Source organism: Lepisosteus platostomus, chromosome 2, assembly GCF_059453375.1.
Source record: "Lepisosteus platostomus isolate fLepPlt1 chromosome 2, fLepPlt1.hap1, whole genome shotgun sequence".
Classification (NCBI taxonomy): Eukaryota; Metazoa; Chordata; class Actinopteri; order Semionotiformes; family Lepisosteidae; genus Lepisosteus; species Lepisosteus platostomus.
The window spans coordinates 58,662,446-58,677,111 of NC_142612.1; the positions used below are offsets into that span (position 1 = coordinate 58,662,446).

Consider the following 14,666-nt stretch of genomic DNA (forward strand, 5'->3'; position numbering starts at 1 on the left):
ATTCATGTTGTTGCACAGTCCTCATCTGAAGTAGACACAATCTAGAAAATGTAATCACCAGCCTATCTTACATTAATATCATGATTGTTACTAAATATTGAGTGGAATAAGCTTTCACATTAGTATTTGCAGTATAGCAACAAAATGTCTAAAACCTAAAAAAACTTACATCGAGTAGAATATATGTAGAGTTAAATGGTAACCATTAAAAAAACCACGACTTAATAAGTAAAGTGGTGACCCAGGTCTTTCATTCTGGGTTTTCTAAGAAAACAACTTCTTCTTTGGACTTGACCTGGGGTGAGGAGGGTGGAAAGGTAAATAAAAGTTTACAATTTTACATCTTGTTTTTTGTTTTTCCGTCAATAAAGTTTAATTGAACTCTCTCTCTTTGGACCTGACCTCAATAGGGAAACAGATGTGATAGAGAATGATTTATTCAGCGCAGTAATGCTGAGGTTCTGCAGGGTTTCTAATTTTCTCATATTAAGTGTGAAACACTCTATATGGGCTCTCAATAGCCATGCACACATCAATTTACTGAGGACCACTTCACACTTTCACTCAACATGGCTGAAGTCCTTAGAAATCTGTACCCTAAGCTAAGCTCAGTGAAACTGTCCGACAATTATCCTCTCTTCACAGGCATGTGCAGTTATATCAGTCAGCTTTTGGTATGATGACATTTTCCAAACTATACTAAGAGATAAATGCAGTAAATAATACCATGATTGTTATCACTACTGGAATGGCCCAGCCACGGTATGCTGTCATTTACACATAATTCAGAGCAAATCTCCAGTAGGATTACAAGTTACAATATGAAATGAAATAAGTGAAACAGTCAAAAATCATGTTGCACATTTAGCTTTATTGAAGTATAACAAAGAAGAGCTGTTCAAAATAAATGCTTTAGAGAATAAAACTGTGTAACACTGTGATGTCTTTCAGGTCCCATTTACATGTTATTGTTCCCTTTCTTGTTTTCTGTGTGAAAGTCTTCAGTAAGAAATACTGTATGAAATACAACCATGTTAAACACATACTGTTGGCACTGAAGGGATTGACGTAATATGCAATCACAAAACATGATCAAATTTTAAATAGATTGATGTCTTCTTTAAAATGTTAGTTACTGAAGGAGTTATAAATCTGGAGTTTGTAAACATTGTTACACCAAATCTACCTACAAAAGCTATTAATTGCAACTACACCAATAAAAAACTATGTAGCTGGAATGCTAATCCAATGCTAGTTTGAACTGCACCACCTAAAGACATTTTAATACAGTGGTGCAAAAATGCACAGAAGGTTTTTCATTGTTTGGCACCTTTAGATGCATTGTAAAGAAAGCAAAAAAAAAAATAGAAAAAGCAAGCGCACTGATTCATAACAGAAGTTATGAATAACACGAGTAGTTTTGAAAAAAAAGTTACAGCTAAAATCCAAAATTAGGCAATTTTGTGTATTCACAAGCTACATTACACATCATCAAAAACCTTTAGGTAGTATTCTAATTTCAGACTTTAGCTATAACAAGGGTAGAGTAAGTACTGGTTAAAGAATGTAAGGTTTCATCTTAACAAAACTTCCTTCAAAACTTCAAAAACAGTCTAAATCATAAGCTCCCCTGAAATACCATATAACTGTATAAATTTATTTTTCTTCATTATTATTAAATTGATTCAATACACAAAAAGTACTCCCTGTTTAGCCTTTACTACTTACACATCAATGGAATGTAACTCAGTGAGTATGTAGTACAAAGAGAAAGGCAGTAATATCTGGTAAAATTTGGTCCATTCTTGACTATGTTTTACTTTAGATCACTAAAAACAGTTTAACATGTTGTGTCACCAAAACAATTTTGCAGCATTCAATAACAACAAAAATAGAATTAGGTTCTGAGTTAATCTTTTTGTTTCCCTTTTAACTGAGCTGTGTACTTTCGTCTGAGTCTGTGTTTCGATTTTGGAAGAACTCATTTTCCATCGAGAATGTTTGGCAAAACATATTGCACTGTCCCAGTCAATGTTTACTGATGCTTTCCATCGAGGCTGAACTTGTCTTCCAGGAGGTGGAGACCATTCGAGAAGCAATACGATCTCTGAAATTGTTCACTTATTTATGAAATGTTTGTTTGTTTGTTTGTTTGTTTGTTTGTTTGTTTTGTTTTTTGGCAATGAAAGTTCAAGAGATCCACCCAGAAAAGCCAGCTACTCTTTGTGGATATCCTCATGTCTTATTATTTTATATGTAATCCAGTAAAATATATTAAAAATTAAGAATGCTAAAGGAAAGGCAGCCCTAGATATAGTGTCGATCCTTTTAGCTCTGTCGACAAACTTCTTTTTAATTGTTTCTGTATCCTTGGGTGGAAGAGGAGTAGGGTTAGCTGGTGGTGCTTTTACCGCGGTGCCGTCTTTCACCTGCAGACAATGACCCATGCCATAACCGGAGAAGTTGAAACGGCTCTCGCGCACCACGTCGTCGTCCTAGCAATGCAACCAGAAAGAAAAACAAGCATGAGCTCAGCAGCTGTACAGTTAGTGTACTGCAATCTTTCGTTTGTGTTTTCTAAGGCAGCTTTACCCAACCGAAATCTGAGGACCCCTGGTGGTCTAGTGAAGCTACTACATGGACTCTGCGGAAAACAATAACGTAATTTGGAATCAAATTCAAGTCGGAACCTGTCATCCCAGCAGCCTGACATCCCATCTTGGTACTCTTCGAAGCATGACTGGACCTCTCATGAAGGTACTTAATATACATCTGTACAGGCATGGCTGAGCTTCGCAAATATATTTTCTGAGATAATGAATACAAATTTCCTTGCTAATCTGGCTACATGACAAATGTTTACAGATTATTCCTTTGATACCATGTTAAATTCCATATATAATAGAGTGTAACTAACAGATCTTAGTGTGTGGTGGTCTGCCAAATGTCTGGAAATTGAAAAGGGCTAACACTCTTCAAAAAAGGCTGGGGACTGCTAACCTGGAAGTCGCAAGCCAGTTTGCGCAGGACCCACTGCAGAAAAAGCTCTTAGAATTTAATGGAACAATGTTTAATCTCGCGACCTGACATTTCCCCATATAATGTACCATATTCATAATGCTAGTGGATTAGTTGTAGTGGGATTTTCTTATTTAAGCACTGCTGAGCTTAACACGACTTTGTTAATCTAACCAAAAACGCCTTTTACGGATTTCCTATGCTGTAGGTACCAAAGCACAGTGCTTTCACTATTGCTGCGATTAGAATATGTCTTAGGATGCAAACTTTACAATACTGTGTACTCTGAGCACTTGGAACAAGCCCGCCTTTTTTATTTTGCATTATACGCAGTTTAATATTCAGGGCAGTTGTATAATAGAGTGATAATGGTGAGTGCGCCACAATGCCACTATGTGTTGCTTCAAAGACAGTGAAAACTGCACAAATTAACTTTCGAGTCATTAAATCCTAATTACCCTCCCATCCCCATCTCTTAAAGATGTCCTTCAATGTCCTCCTAAAGGAAGGCTGGCCCAATGCAGGCATTAGACTTGGATATTTTCTGAAAAGGGAATTCAAGCTGCTGTATAGTAAAGTATCTGATTTTCAGAACTCAGGGGCATTGAAAATGCATCATAATCAGTGCTTCCAAGCCTTTCGCGGGTTTTGGGGGGGAAATAAAAAAATGGCAATATATACAGCATATTGGTTAGAAATGACTAGTTTTTCAGGGAAAAAATGGCAATAAATAAAGCATATTGGTTAGAAATATTAAAGTAAGAGACTGCGGCATTCAAATTTAACCAGCGGCGGAGCACTCAGTGGAGATCGGAAAAAAAAAGATGGCATTTAAGTGTAAACGAGTTCAGCATCTTTTCAAGGAGTGTTTTTAAGTGATGTTAAAATTTTCTCATCACTTGGTCTCCTGGTGCCTGGACGCCTGTCCCTGAATGAGACGTCTCTACCCGATGAGCTTCAGAGCCCTCGTTTTGAGCGGCTTGATCTGAGTTAACATTAGCCATACAGTACATCTGTTCATCCCTTCACTGAAGCCTCAGTGAACAGACTCTGCCAATGCCCTGACATGACCTGTTGTGCTTTAGATAATCTAGGAAGAGAAAAAGGAAAGGTTATAGGGTCTTCATAAGAGTGTGTAATGCAATTACAATTCTTCATTGCTCATGTTGTATACTGTAGGCACAGAAAACTGTTTTTCCTGTTTATAGTTGTCGACACTGTGAAAGAGTTTTACAATCCTTCAAATATATTGGAATATAATTTCTGCAGGTCTTCAGTTTGAATCGAACTGGTTTTGGAAAACTAAAACTGCCAACCCCCCCCCAATGTTTTGTGAAATAAATTAATTCACAGTGTTCGTTTCAGCATGCACTTCATTGAAACTGTGCCCAGAACTGCGTGCTGAGGCTGCTTGGACATTTAATAGGAAAAGGAAAGACTTCCCGGTGCCAGGGTGCATTGACAGAGCACGTGGGAATAAAACAGGGTAAATAAACGATGAATGTAAAAGAGGACACAAAAATGATAAACTCTTAGGGATAGCAGTTGCTGTGCGACACTCATCCACAAGACATGACACGGATCAGCCCAATGCCATAGCCAGCAAGCTTGGGCTACATGGCATCATGCGGTGTGCCGTGTGTTTCAGTGCTTTTACCCTTGAGCTTGCATTGCAGATTTGATTCAAAGCTCCACAGGTCGACGGCTCTTTGCTCTGCAAACCGTTCGTGCGGCGTACAGATTGAACGCTCTCATTGCCAACAACCAATTCCTGTCCCCAGAATTGCAGACCAGACAGCAGCCGAGAGATTGAGAACAGCAAATTGATTAAACAAAAAAAAAATGAGCTAGTTAGAGTGAAAGAGAGAGAGCATGCAAAATAATAATATAAGGATACAGTAAAAGAGTAATGGAAGGTGGAATTTATGGAAAAGAGATGGCTTAGCTGTAATTTTGTTGTTGTTTTTTTTAAAACGTGTCAGAGCAGGACACTTGCATGTTTCCAGTGTTTTGTCCCTCTACTCTTTATACAAGAGAAAAATATTAAGGTTTACAATGAGTTAGAAAATCGCAACTGCTCTATTATAGCATTGGCAATAAACACATAATTTTAAAAATAAATGTAAATCTGTCTGCTTCATAGCTCTTAAAATATTTGCAGTGTACAGTATTTATTAACCTCTTATAAGGAGTGATCAAACTCTGATTTGGTCATGTCTTTTACAGTGTAGTATGTTTGTCATCAAAACGTGAAAATGGTGTGAGTGTTTATACCTTTTGATTTTTCAATTTAAATTATGTATCTTCAATTCCCCAATGTCATTTTCAATACATTATACTGTTTTGCTTTATTAATTAATTTTATTGCTTTAGTTCAGAGGAAACTAGGTGTGATTTAAACAAAGAGGGCTTAATTGTAAATTAGATATCAGGAAAACTTCACTACAAAACAGTTTCTGAAGAGCAACAGTAAGTACTGGATTTATAAAATATAATACATTTTGCCTAGTGAAAGAAACTTCATCAGTGACTGTTCTAGAGAAAAATTCAGTTGAATTAAGTTTGGTTGAAATTTTAACATAAACTTGTAATGTCTAACTTTACCACTTATGTTCATCAGTGTTGTCTTTCATTTACTATCAACACACAAAAGGAATGGACATGAAAATGATTAAAAACCAAATTTTTGTCCAGACAGCAAAACCATTTTCCAAAGTATGAGCTGCCCCAACAGCTCACGCTTTGCACAATCACCTTGTTCTGTCTTCTCTGTCTTCTTCTGAGACGGAGGAACTCTTTCTGTTGCCTTGAGACAAAGTTGACTCCAGCATATTCCAGCAAGGCAGCAAACACAAACAGCAGGCACACGGCCATCCAAATGTCGATGGCCTTCACGTAGGAAACCTGAGCAGAAAACAGAATGATAACCCTTTCCAGGAGTAGGGATTAAAAGAAATATTACTTAATGCTTAATGCTTCACTACAGTTCCAAATCACATGGATAGAAGGGTTACATGTCTGGGCCTATCAAAATAAATTCCAAATTCAAACATCAAGGTTGAACCAACATAATGTTTTCATAGTAGTACAGGTTTCTTATACTAAGAAATGGACAGTTTAGTCCAGTGGGAAGAGTGCTACCTACAAGCTCACCAGCTCCACCACATACACTAGATTCCTCTAATTATGGTTATTAAATTTACTTTCCATTGTTCTTAAGTATAGATCACTGTTTTACCATTAAAATATTTAGAAGTTAATGTAGGGAATTGATTTCCCATGTCAGTTCAATATCTAATACCACATCTTTGGGGGTTTGGGTACTCTTTTTAATTTACATATTGCTGAAGAGTTTTCTCTGTAGTACAGATCATGGCTGCTACCCAGGGGTTTTCTCCTCAGTAACTAAGACAGAATACAGATTTGCTAAATTGGCACATCTCAGCGGACACACTTTCCCTAAGGGCACATGACACAGCATTGAATCAGACATTCTCTGAAGAAGTATGTCAAGTTGGATTGACAGAGAATGAAGTCTGTATTTAAATAATTCAGTCTCTCTCTGCTTATTTCCAGTTCGAGAAGAGGAAGAAAAAAAGTCCACAATCACATATTGTAATACATGAGATGATATCTATTGCAAAACATAAGCTTGGATCTTCCATCCATCAGGCACTGATAGGAGCCAGTACATAACCTTTCTTTAATAAACTTTCTTCATGTCCCTAGTCAGAAATTAATTCTAGGTGGTATCCTGTTATCTGCTGTTTCTCTGTGTCTTGCATATCTACAGTAGATGGCCAGACAGATAGACTAAGTTTGCAATAAAAAAGCTTTTTAACTTCAGCTAATATCTAAAATGAGCTAGTGTTTGTCTGGTAATATTTTTTACACTTTCTTAAAAATATATTAATTGAAATAAACAGCATCTGAATTCATTTCAGTACTGGCTTCACAGATCCTGATTAGCACTAATCTAGGACAACTTAATAATTGTTAAGTCAGATGATATAGAATTAGCGTCATTCAGGATAGATGAAATAAGGCCTTCCTGTAAATGCTCCATACTACCAGTCACAATATTGTCTTCCTAATATTACTGTATGCAAGCACTTCTGAGTGGCTCCACCACTATATGCTTGTTTGGATTTTGTGTTGAATCCTGTGGTCCACACGGGCTACATAATCAAGATGGTGCTGTTTAATGGTGAAGTCTGGCATATATCTCTCCTGTTTATCACGAGCTGACTCTGACCGGGATTCCCTGGTAGAGTGGCCAAGCACTGGCAGGCCTGGGGAGGATTGAGTTGACATGGGTTTGGCACTCAGCAGAGACTCCTGTCACTTTCAAGCTTGCAGTGCTGTCGGTGAGGGTTGTGGTGGTCAACATGTTGGCCACTCTGTCCTTGTGAGGCGCTGTGGAGCTTGCAGTATTTCAATGACAAATGGCTCTGACAGGTAGGCTGTCTACAGCTCCTCTCTCCCCCAGTGAAGTGATTCTCCCTGTACATTGGAAGGGTTGTAGTGCTAAGAGGAACTGGTTAACCACATTGGAAGAGAGTCAACACACGAAAACAATTTAATTCCAGTTTTATGCTGTACGTGCAGTACATGAAGAATAGACATATTACCAAGTGTAAAAAGGAAATATGTTAGAGAGGGACAAAGCCCAGAGCCCACCAATCTCCTGCTCCGAAGGAACAAATACTGTATGGCATGGCCTATTTGTCTTCCCAGAGTTTCAGCTCAAGTGCTAATACTGCTGCCGATGCAGTAGCCCTCTGGCTCTTGTCATAGAGGGGTTCCAGGTGCCCTGTCCACATGTCCAAATCTTCCCTTCCGGCCTCATTCCATTTACCTCAAGTGTATTGCTTGTTGGGGTTTTTACACATATCCTAAATTAACCTCTTCACTCACGTTGACTCAGATTTAACTCTCTTTGCCTGAATTGAAATATATTAAACCTTGACAAAATCTTAAAATGTTTCTATCTCTGGAGGGTTTGCAATTCCTTGCAAGCATGAGAACCTCTCTCCTCGTGATCCTTAGCAACCCTGTGAACGCTATGGTGGAATTTTAATTAGGACCTTCTGCAAAATGATCATCACATCTCACGGGTGAGGAATGTGTCCGAGCATACTGTACATACAATATGTACTGTACATGTCTTGCTGTGGATCAGAATGTTGATGTTGAAAGCATTATCGGTTTTTGCTTTTATTCATTGTGTTTTCATAATTAGTAAAGTAACAATCTCTCCTAAATTAAAATCTGATGTTATGCATTTTTTTTAATTATCGCTCGGAGAAAAGAATCTCTACGACTTAATTTCAAGACGCAGATAATATTAAAAGTAAAGTTCTTCTTTCTGTCCCACATTTGAATTTTCTTTCTGTGGGATAATTCTTATTAGAAAGACTGAAGAGCACTTTACCAAATTACCACTTCTTGAATGCAAGCGAAGACTGAGGCATCAATGTGACATAATTATTTTAGAAAAGATGTGTTGTTTACAAAGAATGTAGTCAGTAATTTATGTCAGTAATTAAAGAGGTTTATGAATCCCTTACAAGCAATTTAACATGACTACGGAGCTTATTACCATCTAATCTAAATAAACTTTGAACACAATCTCTTTGAAAGTTTGAAAGTGACTGTGAGAGAATAATAACATCTAACTACATTAAAGCACAAGCACCAAATTATTTGAAAATATTACATGAAAAAATAAAATTGAGCTTGCAATAAAAGCAGCATCCCTCCCACAGCACAGTTGAAATAAAAGCTTATTTTTCTCATTAATGAGATTGAGGTGTAAATGCAGAAACAGTCACTTCGAATTAGGGTTCATTTGAAGTGCTTTAACGGTTTTAATCAACGTTCTTTGATGATAATAACGTAAGTGAATTGAATGAGTAAATAAAAGCTCAAAATCAAACTGCATCTTTATAGCTCCCTGGGTATCAAATAAAGTCACACAAATATTATTTCTTTAACTTTGTACAGTGTCTTTGATTTTATATCCACTGGGCATTAAGTAGAATAGGAAAATATATCCCCAATAGAATGGAAAAGCAAAATTGTATTCGGTTTTTAGATTCTTACAGTAAATATAATGCAAAACATCTTTATTTAAATGAATTATTGATGTTTGTGGTGTGAGTGATGTGAATTTTAAAGCTTAAAAGTTGATTATTATTTAACTTAAAGATGTTTAAATCCCCCAAAACTCAAGTGGGAAAAAGCTGGAACATTTCCTCTGATAATTAAAATAATCATCCTTGTAAACAGTTTCTGTTTTGTAGCATCTCATTTGAAGAAAAAATATTGGCCCATTGATCAAGTGCCCAAGAATGATTCAAAGTTACTGAGGTTTTCCACAAAGTGCTTGTACGTTTCATGGGTCAGTTATGTCACATTAGCCTTATCAATACATGTTGCAATTAAATAATTTACGATACTATTACAGTTTAATTCAGTGGTGCTGTTTGCTATTTGAGCACTATTGGAGCAGTAATTCGTCTCATTACAGGAGCAAACAGTAAGGAGATTTATAGAGTGAGCTGAAAGCCTCTGAACTTCCAGGTGTCAGAACCTCATTTCCCCACAGGTACTCATGAATTGAACAGGGGTATTTAAATATATGAAATAAAAACTTTGAATAATCTGAAACTCAATGGGCAACAAAACATATTCATACTGCAAATTCTTGTATGGCCTGAAGCATGTGTTTAAACAAACAAAAAAACAACCTTTCAGCTGAATGGTTTAACATCCCTCTCTTACTCTAATTATAGTAAGGTGCACTGATTACAAAAAAAGCATTACCACAGGCAATAGATTAAATGAAAAATAAAAGTGAAAATCAAGCTGAGAGTCTGCCTGCTGTTGTGCTTCAAGAAATGCAAACATACTAGACATTTTGCAGAAGGTGACATAGCGTCTAGATAAATTAAATTTCTTGCATATATCATTTTGGACCTTACAGAGATCATTATAACACATATTAAGGATTTCGCAAGGGGTAGAAAGTCCAATATAAGCAAAGTCTAAGATGAAAGACAGACAGACAGGGATAAGCCTAGGTCATCTGCTACATTTGCACTCCATGTTACTAAGGGTAAATAATCAAGATTCACTAGATCACTACTGAAAAAAAATTAAAATTCATAGCGTTAAAATTAATAGTCTGTCCCATGTTATAACAGGGTGATGCAGTGAATTGTGTGAGCTGAAAGTTAGACTATTAGACCAGTTGAATGCATTCAAACAAACAGTATGGACAACAGTACACCTCATGCAACAGGTATATGAAAAATTATTTATTCCCTTGGATCTTTCAGTAAATCACTTTGTAGTTTTGAGTTGTTTTGTGTTGTTTTTAATAAGTTTTATACGGGGGAGAAAAAGACACAAGGCCATGACTCTGAATGAATCCATTCCGAGTTTCACAAGATAATATCATCTGCACATCAGACACGACAAGCCGTGCAGAACAAAAGGCTGTGGACCCAGGCTGTCACATTCGCTGTCCCTAAGGAGACTGCTGCCAGAGCAGCCTGCTGCTGGAAGCTACTTTAATGAAAACCCTCAGCAAAGACGTCACGCTGTAAGGTGTCTTTTGCCATGGCAACCCCCGTTCTCAGAATGCATTTATCTGCACTTTGAATTAGGCAGTATTGACAAAAACAGTAAAAATCAGAGGTGAATGTTTATCGCAGCTAAATTTTAAAGACTAATTTCATGGTTTCTGACTGCGCTTGAATTTTTGACTGTTTACCCAGTGTATAAAAGGTCAAATTAAAGTCATTAAAGCTCTCTATATTATAAAATCTGATTTAACTTAAAAAAATCTATTTTTTTCCTGCCATTCAGAAGCTGAAGATATACAGTAAAATATTGCCTTCATTCCATGCATCCCTTAAGCACTTAGTGCAGTGAAAAAGGTCCTTCCTAATCGGACGTTTGCCTTTGTTTTTTTTTTTTGACATATCAGACCAGAACTAGACCTAAGAAAAACAATAAATGAGAAGGAGGGAGTCCATGCAGCTGTCACAGGAGTGCCCCTGGTCATGTGAAATTGCTTCCTTTAACAAATGAACCCAGCCGCAGCCACTTCTACCTTTGGAAGCGATGCTCTGGAGCCTGAGCTCTGCGTGGTCATGGTGAGTACAGTGGTGATGCCCAGAGCCACTCTAGCTGGTGCTGCATCCATGTTGATCCAGAAAGACACCCAGGACAGAATGACGATCAGCAGGCTGGGAATGTACATTTGGATCAAATAGTAACCCATCTGTCGCTCGAGGTGAAACTTGACTTCAATGCAAGTAAACTTTCCTGAAATAAAAAACAATATATAAACTGTACATGTACAACAGGGAGTTAAAACAGTGTCGCAGTTTCGTGCAAGCAGCCTTTTTTTCCAACCTGCCAATATGATTTTTTCACATGAGGGGAAAAACTGACGAGTGTCCTGTACCTGTATTGTAATGCTTTGTGCAGTACCCAAGCTCTTTTTCGTCCTTCAGAATGAACTGAGGCAGGGTTAACCCATCCGCCACCTGCACAGGACCTTCATTCAGCCACTCAAAGATCAAATCATTCATTGTGTAGCCGACTGCAAGAAATAAAAAAGGGCAGAACTCTTCTTTTTTTTTATTCTGCATTTTTGAAATCCAATAAATCCAGTAAAAATGAGACCATGACAGAGCACAACGAAACCAGCGGAAATCATCAGTGTTAGAAATGAAGATATGATGTCGCCCCTGTAAAATACATTAAAAAGTCATTGTTTAAGACATTAGTGTGTAATTAGTACCGGCAACCTACATTTGCTGCAATTGAATAGTCTGCGATTAGAAGCCCTGCTTCAGTCACAAAGATCTCCATTGTTAGTGATCGCCCCATGACAAGCCCAGAAAATCACAGCAAGGTCCAGCTGTCACACAGGCCTTAATGGGAGCCAGCTGCCCTTATGGAAACTGGTAAACATGAATGTGCCTTTCAGGAGGACTAAAACATCCACAGATGATGAAATAGTGAAGCCATCACATGGTTTCACATGGGTCTCATATGGTGAGGTACTATTTCTGTAACATTCTGTAGTGGGTGTTTTCTGTCACTCCTTGTGTGTCTGGTACCCCGGGGCTGGAGGGCTTAGTTTAGTAGCTGGGTACTGAGTACCTCTCCACAGAATGTGAATCGGCTGCCACTGTCACTGGCCCTACCGTTTGGTATCTTCTTTGTAAACATGAGTCTGTGCACAAACAGGATTGAGCAGAATTCCACAGGTCTGCTTATTTGCTTGACATCTACTGTACAGTGCTCAAATATTTTATTATCATTAAAAGATTATCAGCAGATGGAGACAAGTGTCCGGGGTCTTTAAAGATATGGATACTAAGTGACAAGAGTCAGAGGAATAAGTACAGATTAAAAAAACTGATGTTCCTAATGTACTTATGCATCATTGGCAAAAACGTGTAGCCTTCTTTGGTGTATTATGCTAGAGTTACAGTACATCAAACTCTAATGTAAGGCGCACCACATTACTAAAAGATGAAAAAAGTCATGCAGAATTATTAAGACCCTTCAAATATTCATATCTTGTATTTGAAATCTGAATCAGCAAAATGTAAGTTTTTCTTCTTCATAAATTGACTTCTTTCTTATGCTTTTTTCAGAGCCTTGACATTTCTGAATAGCTGGATAGCTTTACATTTTGACCTTTTATTTCAGTGTCTGTGTCAGTGTCAGTGGATTAGATTTTGGATCCCACATTTTATTTAAATTCACACTAATCTGCATACCAGCACCCTTATTCCAAAACTGAAAACAATTGCAAGAGGGCAGTTCAAATAAAATCTTAAAGGAAGCAAAAAAAAACAACAAAAAACAATAAAAAAAATAAAGAAAAACAATTTTAAAACAATTTGCTACTAATATAAACATAATCATGTCTCGAGCTAATTCATATATAATGATTCTGAATGTTGAGTATGAGCTTGTGGGTAAATTATCCATAATTCATTGATTGTGGAGTGGATAGTTTTCCATGGCATGCAGAAAACAAGGACCTGTGTGATGTGGATATTATAATGTTTTTTTTAAGAAACAAAGGTGAGTGATTGTTAAAGAGCAAGTTACCACAGCTGACTACTGTCGATCACTGAATATCTTATCTTGATGCAGAGAAAACACAGCAGCTTTTCTTGACCTTTGTAATGATCAGGAACTAAATTAGCCACTGCTGGAGTCCAGGCTTAATCTGCCTGAGAAGATAATATTTCTGCTGTGTTCACTTTGAGATTGAGTTAAGAACACTTTGGCCTACAGTAATTTTACAGACCTAGTGTTTCTTTAAACAACCAATAAATCTTTGAGAAGACACTTGTCAGTAGATGATGAATTCTGCTTTTACTGCTTTCACACATCAACAAAATGTTCTCATTAAACACAAATGTTCTCCTACTCATGATTAAAGGCTGATTGTTGACAATTGTTAAGTGTGGCAATTTTGTAAGTGGGACAAGTGAAAATAAATGACAGATTTGGGTCCCTTAACATCTATTGTGACCATATAAATAGTAAGAAATTCCCTCTGACATTGTTAAGTGTATTGTATATTTTCTAAGATGAATGATAGGAAGAGACTGGAACCTCATAATTAGCAATGACAGTATGATCTCCCAGACTAATATTCGGTTGCAGATGGAACATTCAAGAGAAAGAACAGCATTAAAAATAAAGCAAAAGCAGTTCTGTATTTTACTGCTCATTAAATGTCCATCTTATTGCTTGTCAATTACTTCTACATACTGTTAATACGATTATGGTTGTCTTTGATTTAAAGCATTATTTTATATTATGCATCAACAATGATTAATACTAGTATGTGTCTGTCTGTATGTGTCTGTCTATCACATTTCATTTCCCATTGAGCAGTTTACAGTCTTCATGAGACAATGATGGAATACACAAAGATGATATGAAGTGCTGTATTCAAAATAACAGAACTACTAAAACAAAAGTTTAAATTTCAACTGTCTTGGCCCTTCTTTTACATTTTTCTGACTATAACAAAAAGCAAAAAAAAATGGTAATAGCTTACAGCTCTCTAGTTGCATTGCACAGGTCTGAACATCCATCGGGAAGTTTTTCAAGTCCATTGGACAAGACAGGATAAGAGTCAACCTTAAAAAAGTCCAATCATAAATACTGTGTTAACAAACTATATAGAGAATTGCAGTTAATCAGAGCATTGAACATCCTTAAACAAGAATGGAACTGTTAACACATCATTATCACACACATTATTTTACATAACAAAAAGATCCACAATGGAAACACATTTCTGTACATGATAATCAAAAACTCAGCTAGCATGTAAAACCTGCTGATCCCTACAGTATATTCAATTCAGTCAAAACATTATTAACTACTACATGTTAGAGTGGTTTTTAGAAACACATTTTTTATTTAAATGCCCAAGGCATTTTACAGGGAAGATACCATTAATGGAACAAGTAATAGGTTTATTCCACGCTGAAAAGAGAAGAAAGAAAACACAACGTCTGCTCACGCCTGAAGAAGGCTCCAAGGCCAAAACATTGTGTTTTCTTTCTTCTCTTTTCAGCAAGGAATAAACC

General features: G+C 36.9%; 1 protein-coding gene across 4 annotated transcripts in view; it reads right to left on the bottom strand.

Annotated features, from left to right (window-relative positions):
* Nucleotides 1–851: 851 nt before the first annotated feature.
* The window catches only part of glra2 (glycine receptor, alpha 2), a 39,005-nt gene continuing 25,190 nt past the window's right edge, over nt 852–14,666 (bottom strand). For 2 of the 4 annotated variants that reach the window (XM_088609501.1, XM_088609500.1), the window contains exons 5-10: nt 14,129–14,211; nt 11,498–11,635; nt 11,141–11,355; nt 5,773–5,922; nt 4,676–4,789; nt 852–2,495 (exon numbers count right to left, since the gene is read on the bottom strand). In XM_088609501.1, the coding sequence (XP_088465627.1) occupies nt 2,217–2,495; nt 4,676–4,789; nt 5,773–5,922; nt 11,141–11,355; nt 11,498–11,635; nt 14,129–14,211 (979 nt within the window). In that variant the 3' untranslated portion in view covers nt 852–2,216. The remainder of the gene's footprint in view (nt 2,496–4,675; nt 4,790–5,772; nt 5,923–11,140; nt 11,356–11,497; nt 11,636–14,128; nt 14,212–14,666) is intronic. The other 2 variants (XM_088609506.1, XM_088609515.1) reach the window with 1 other exon arrangement.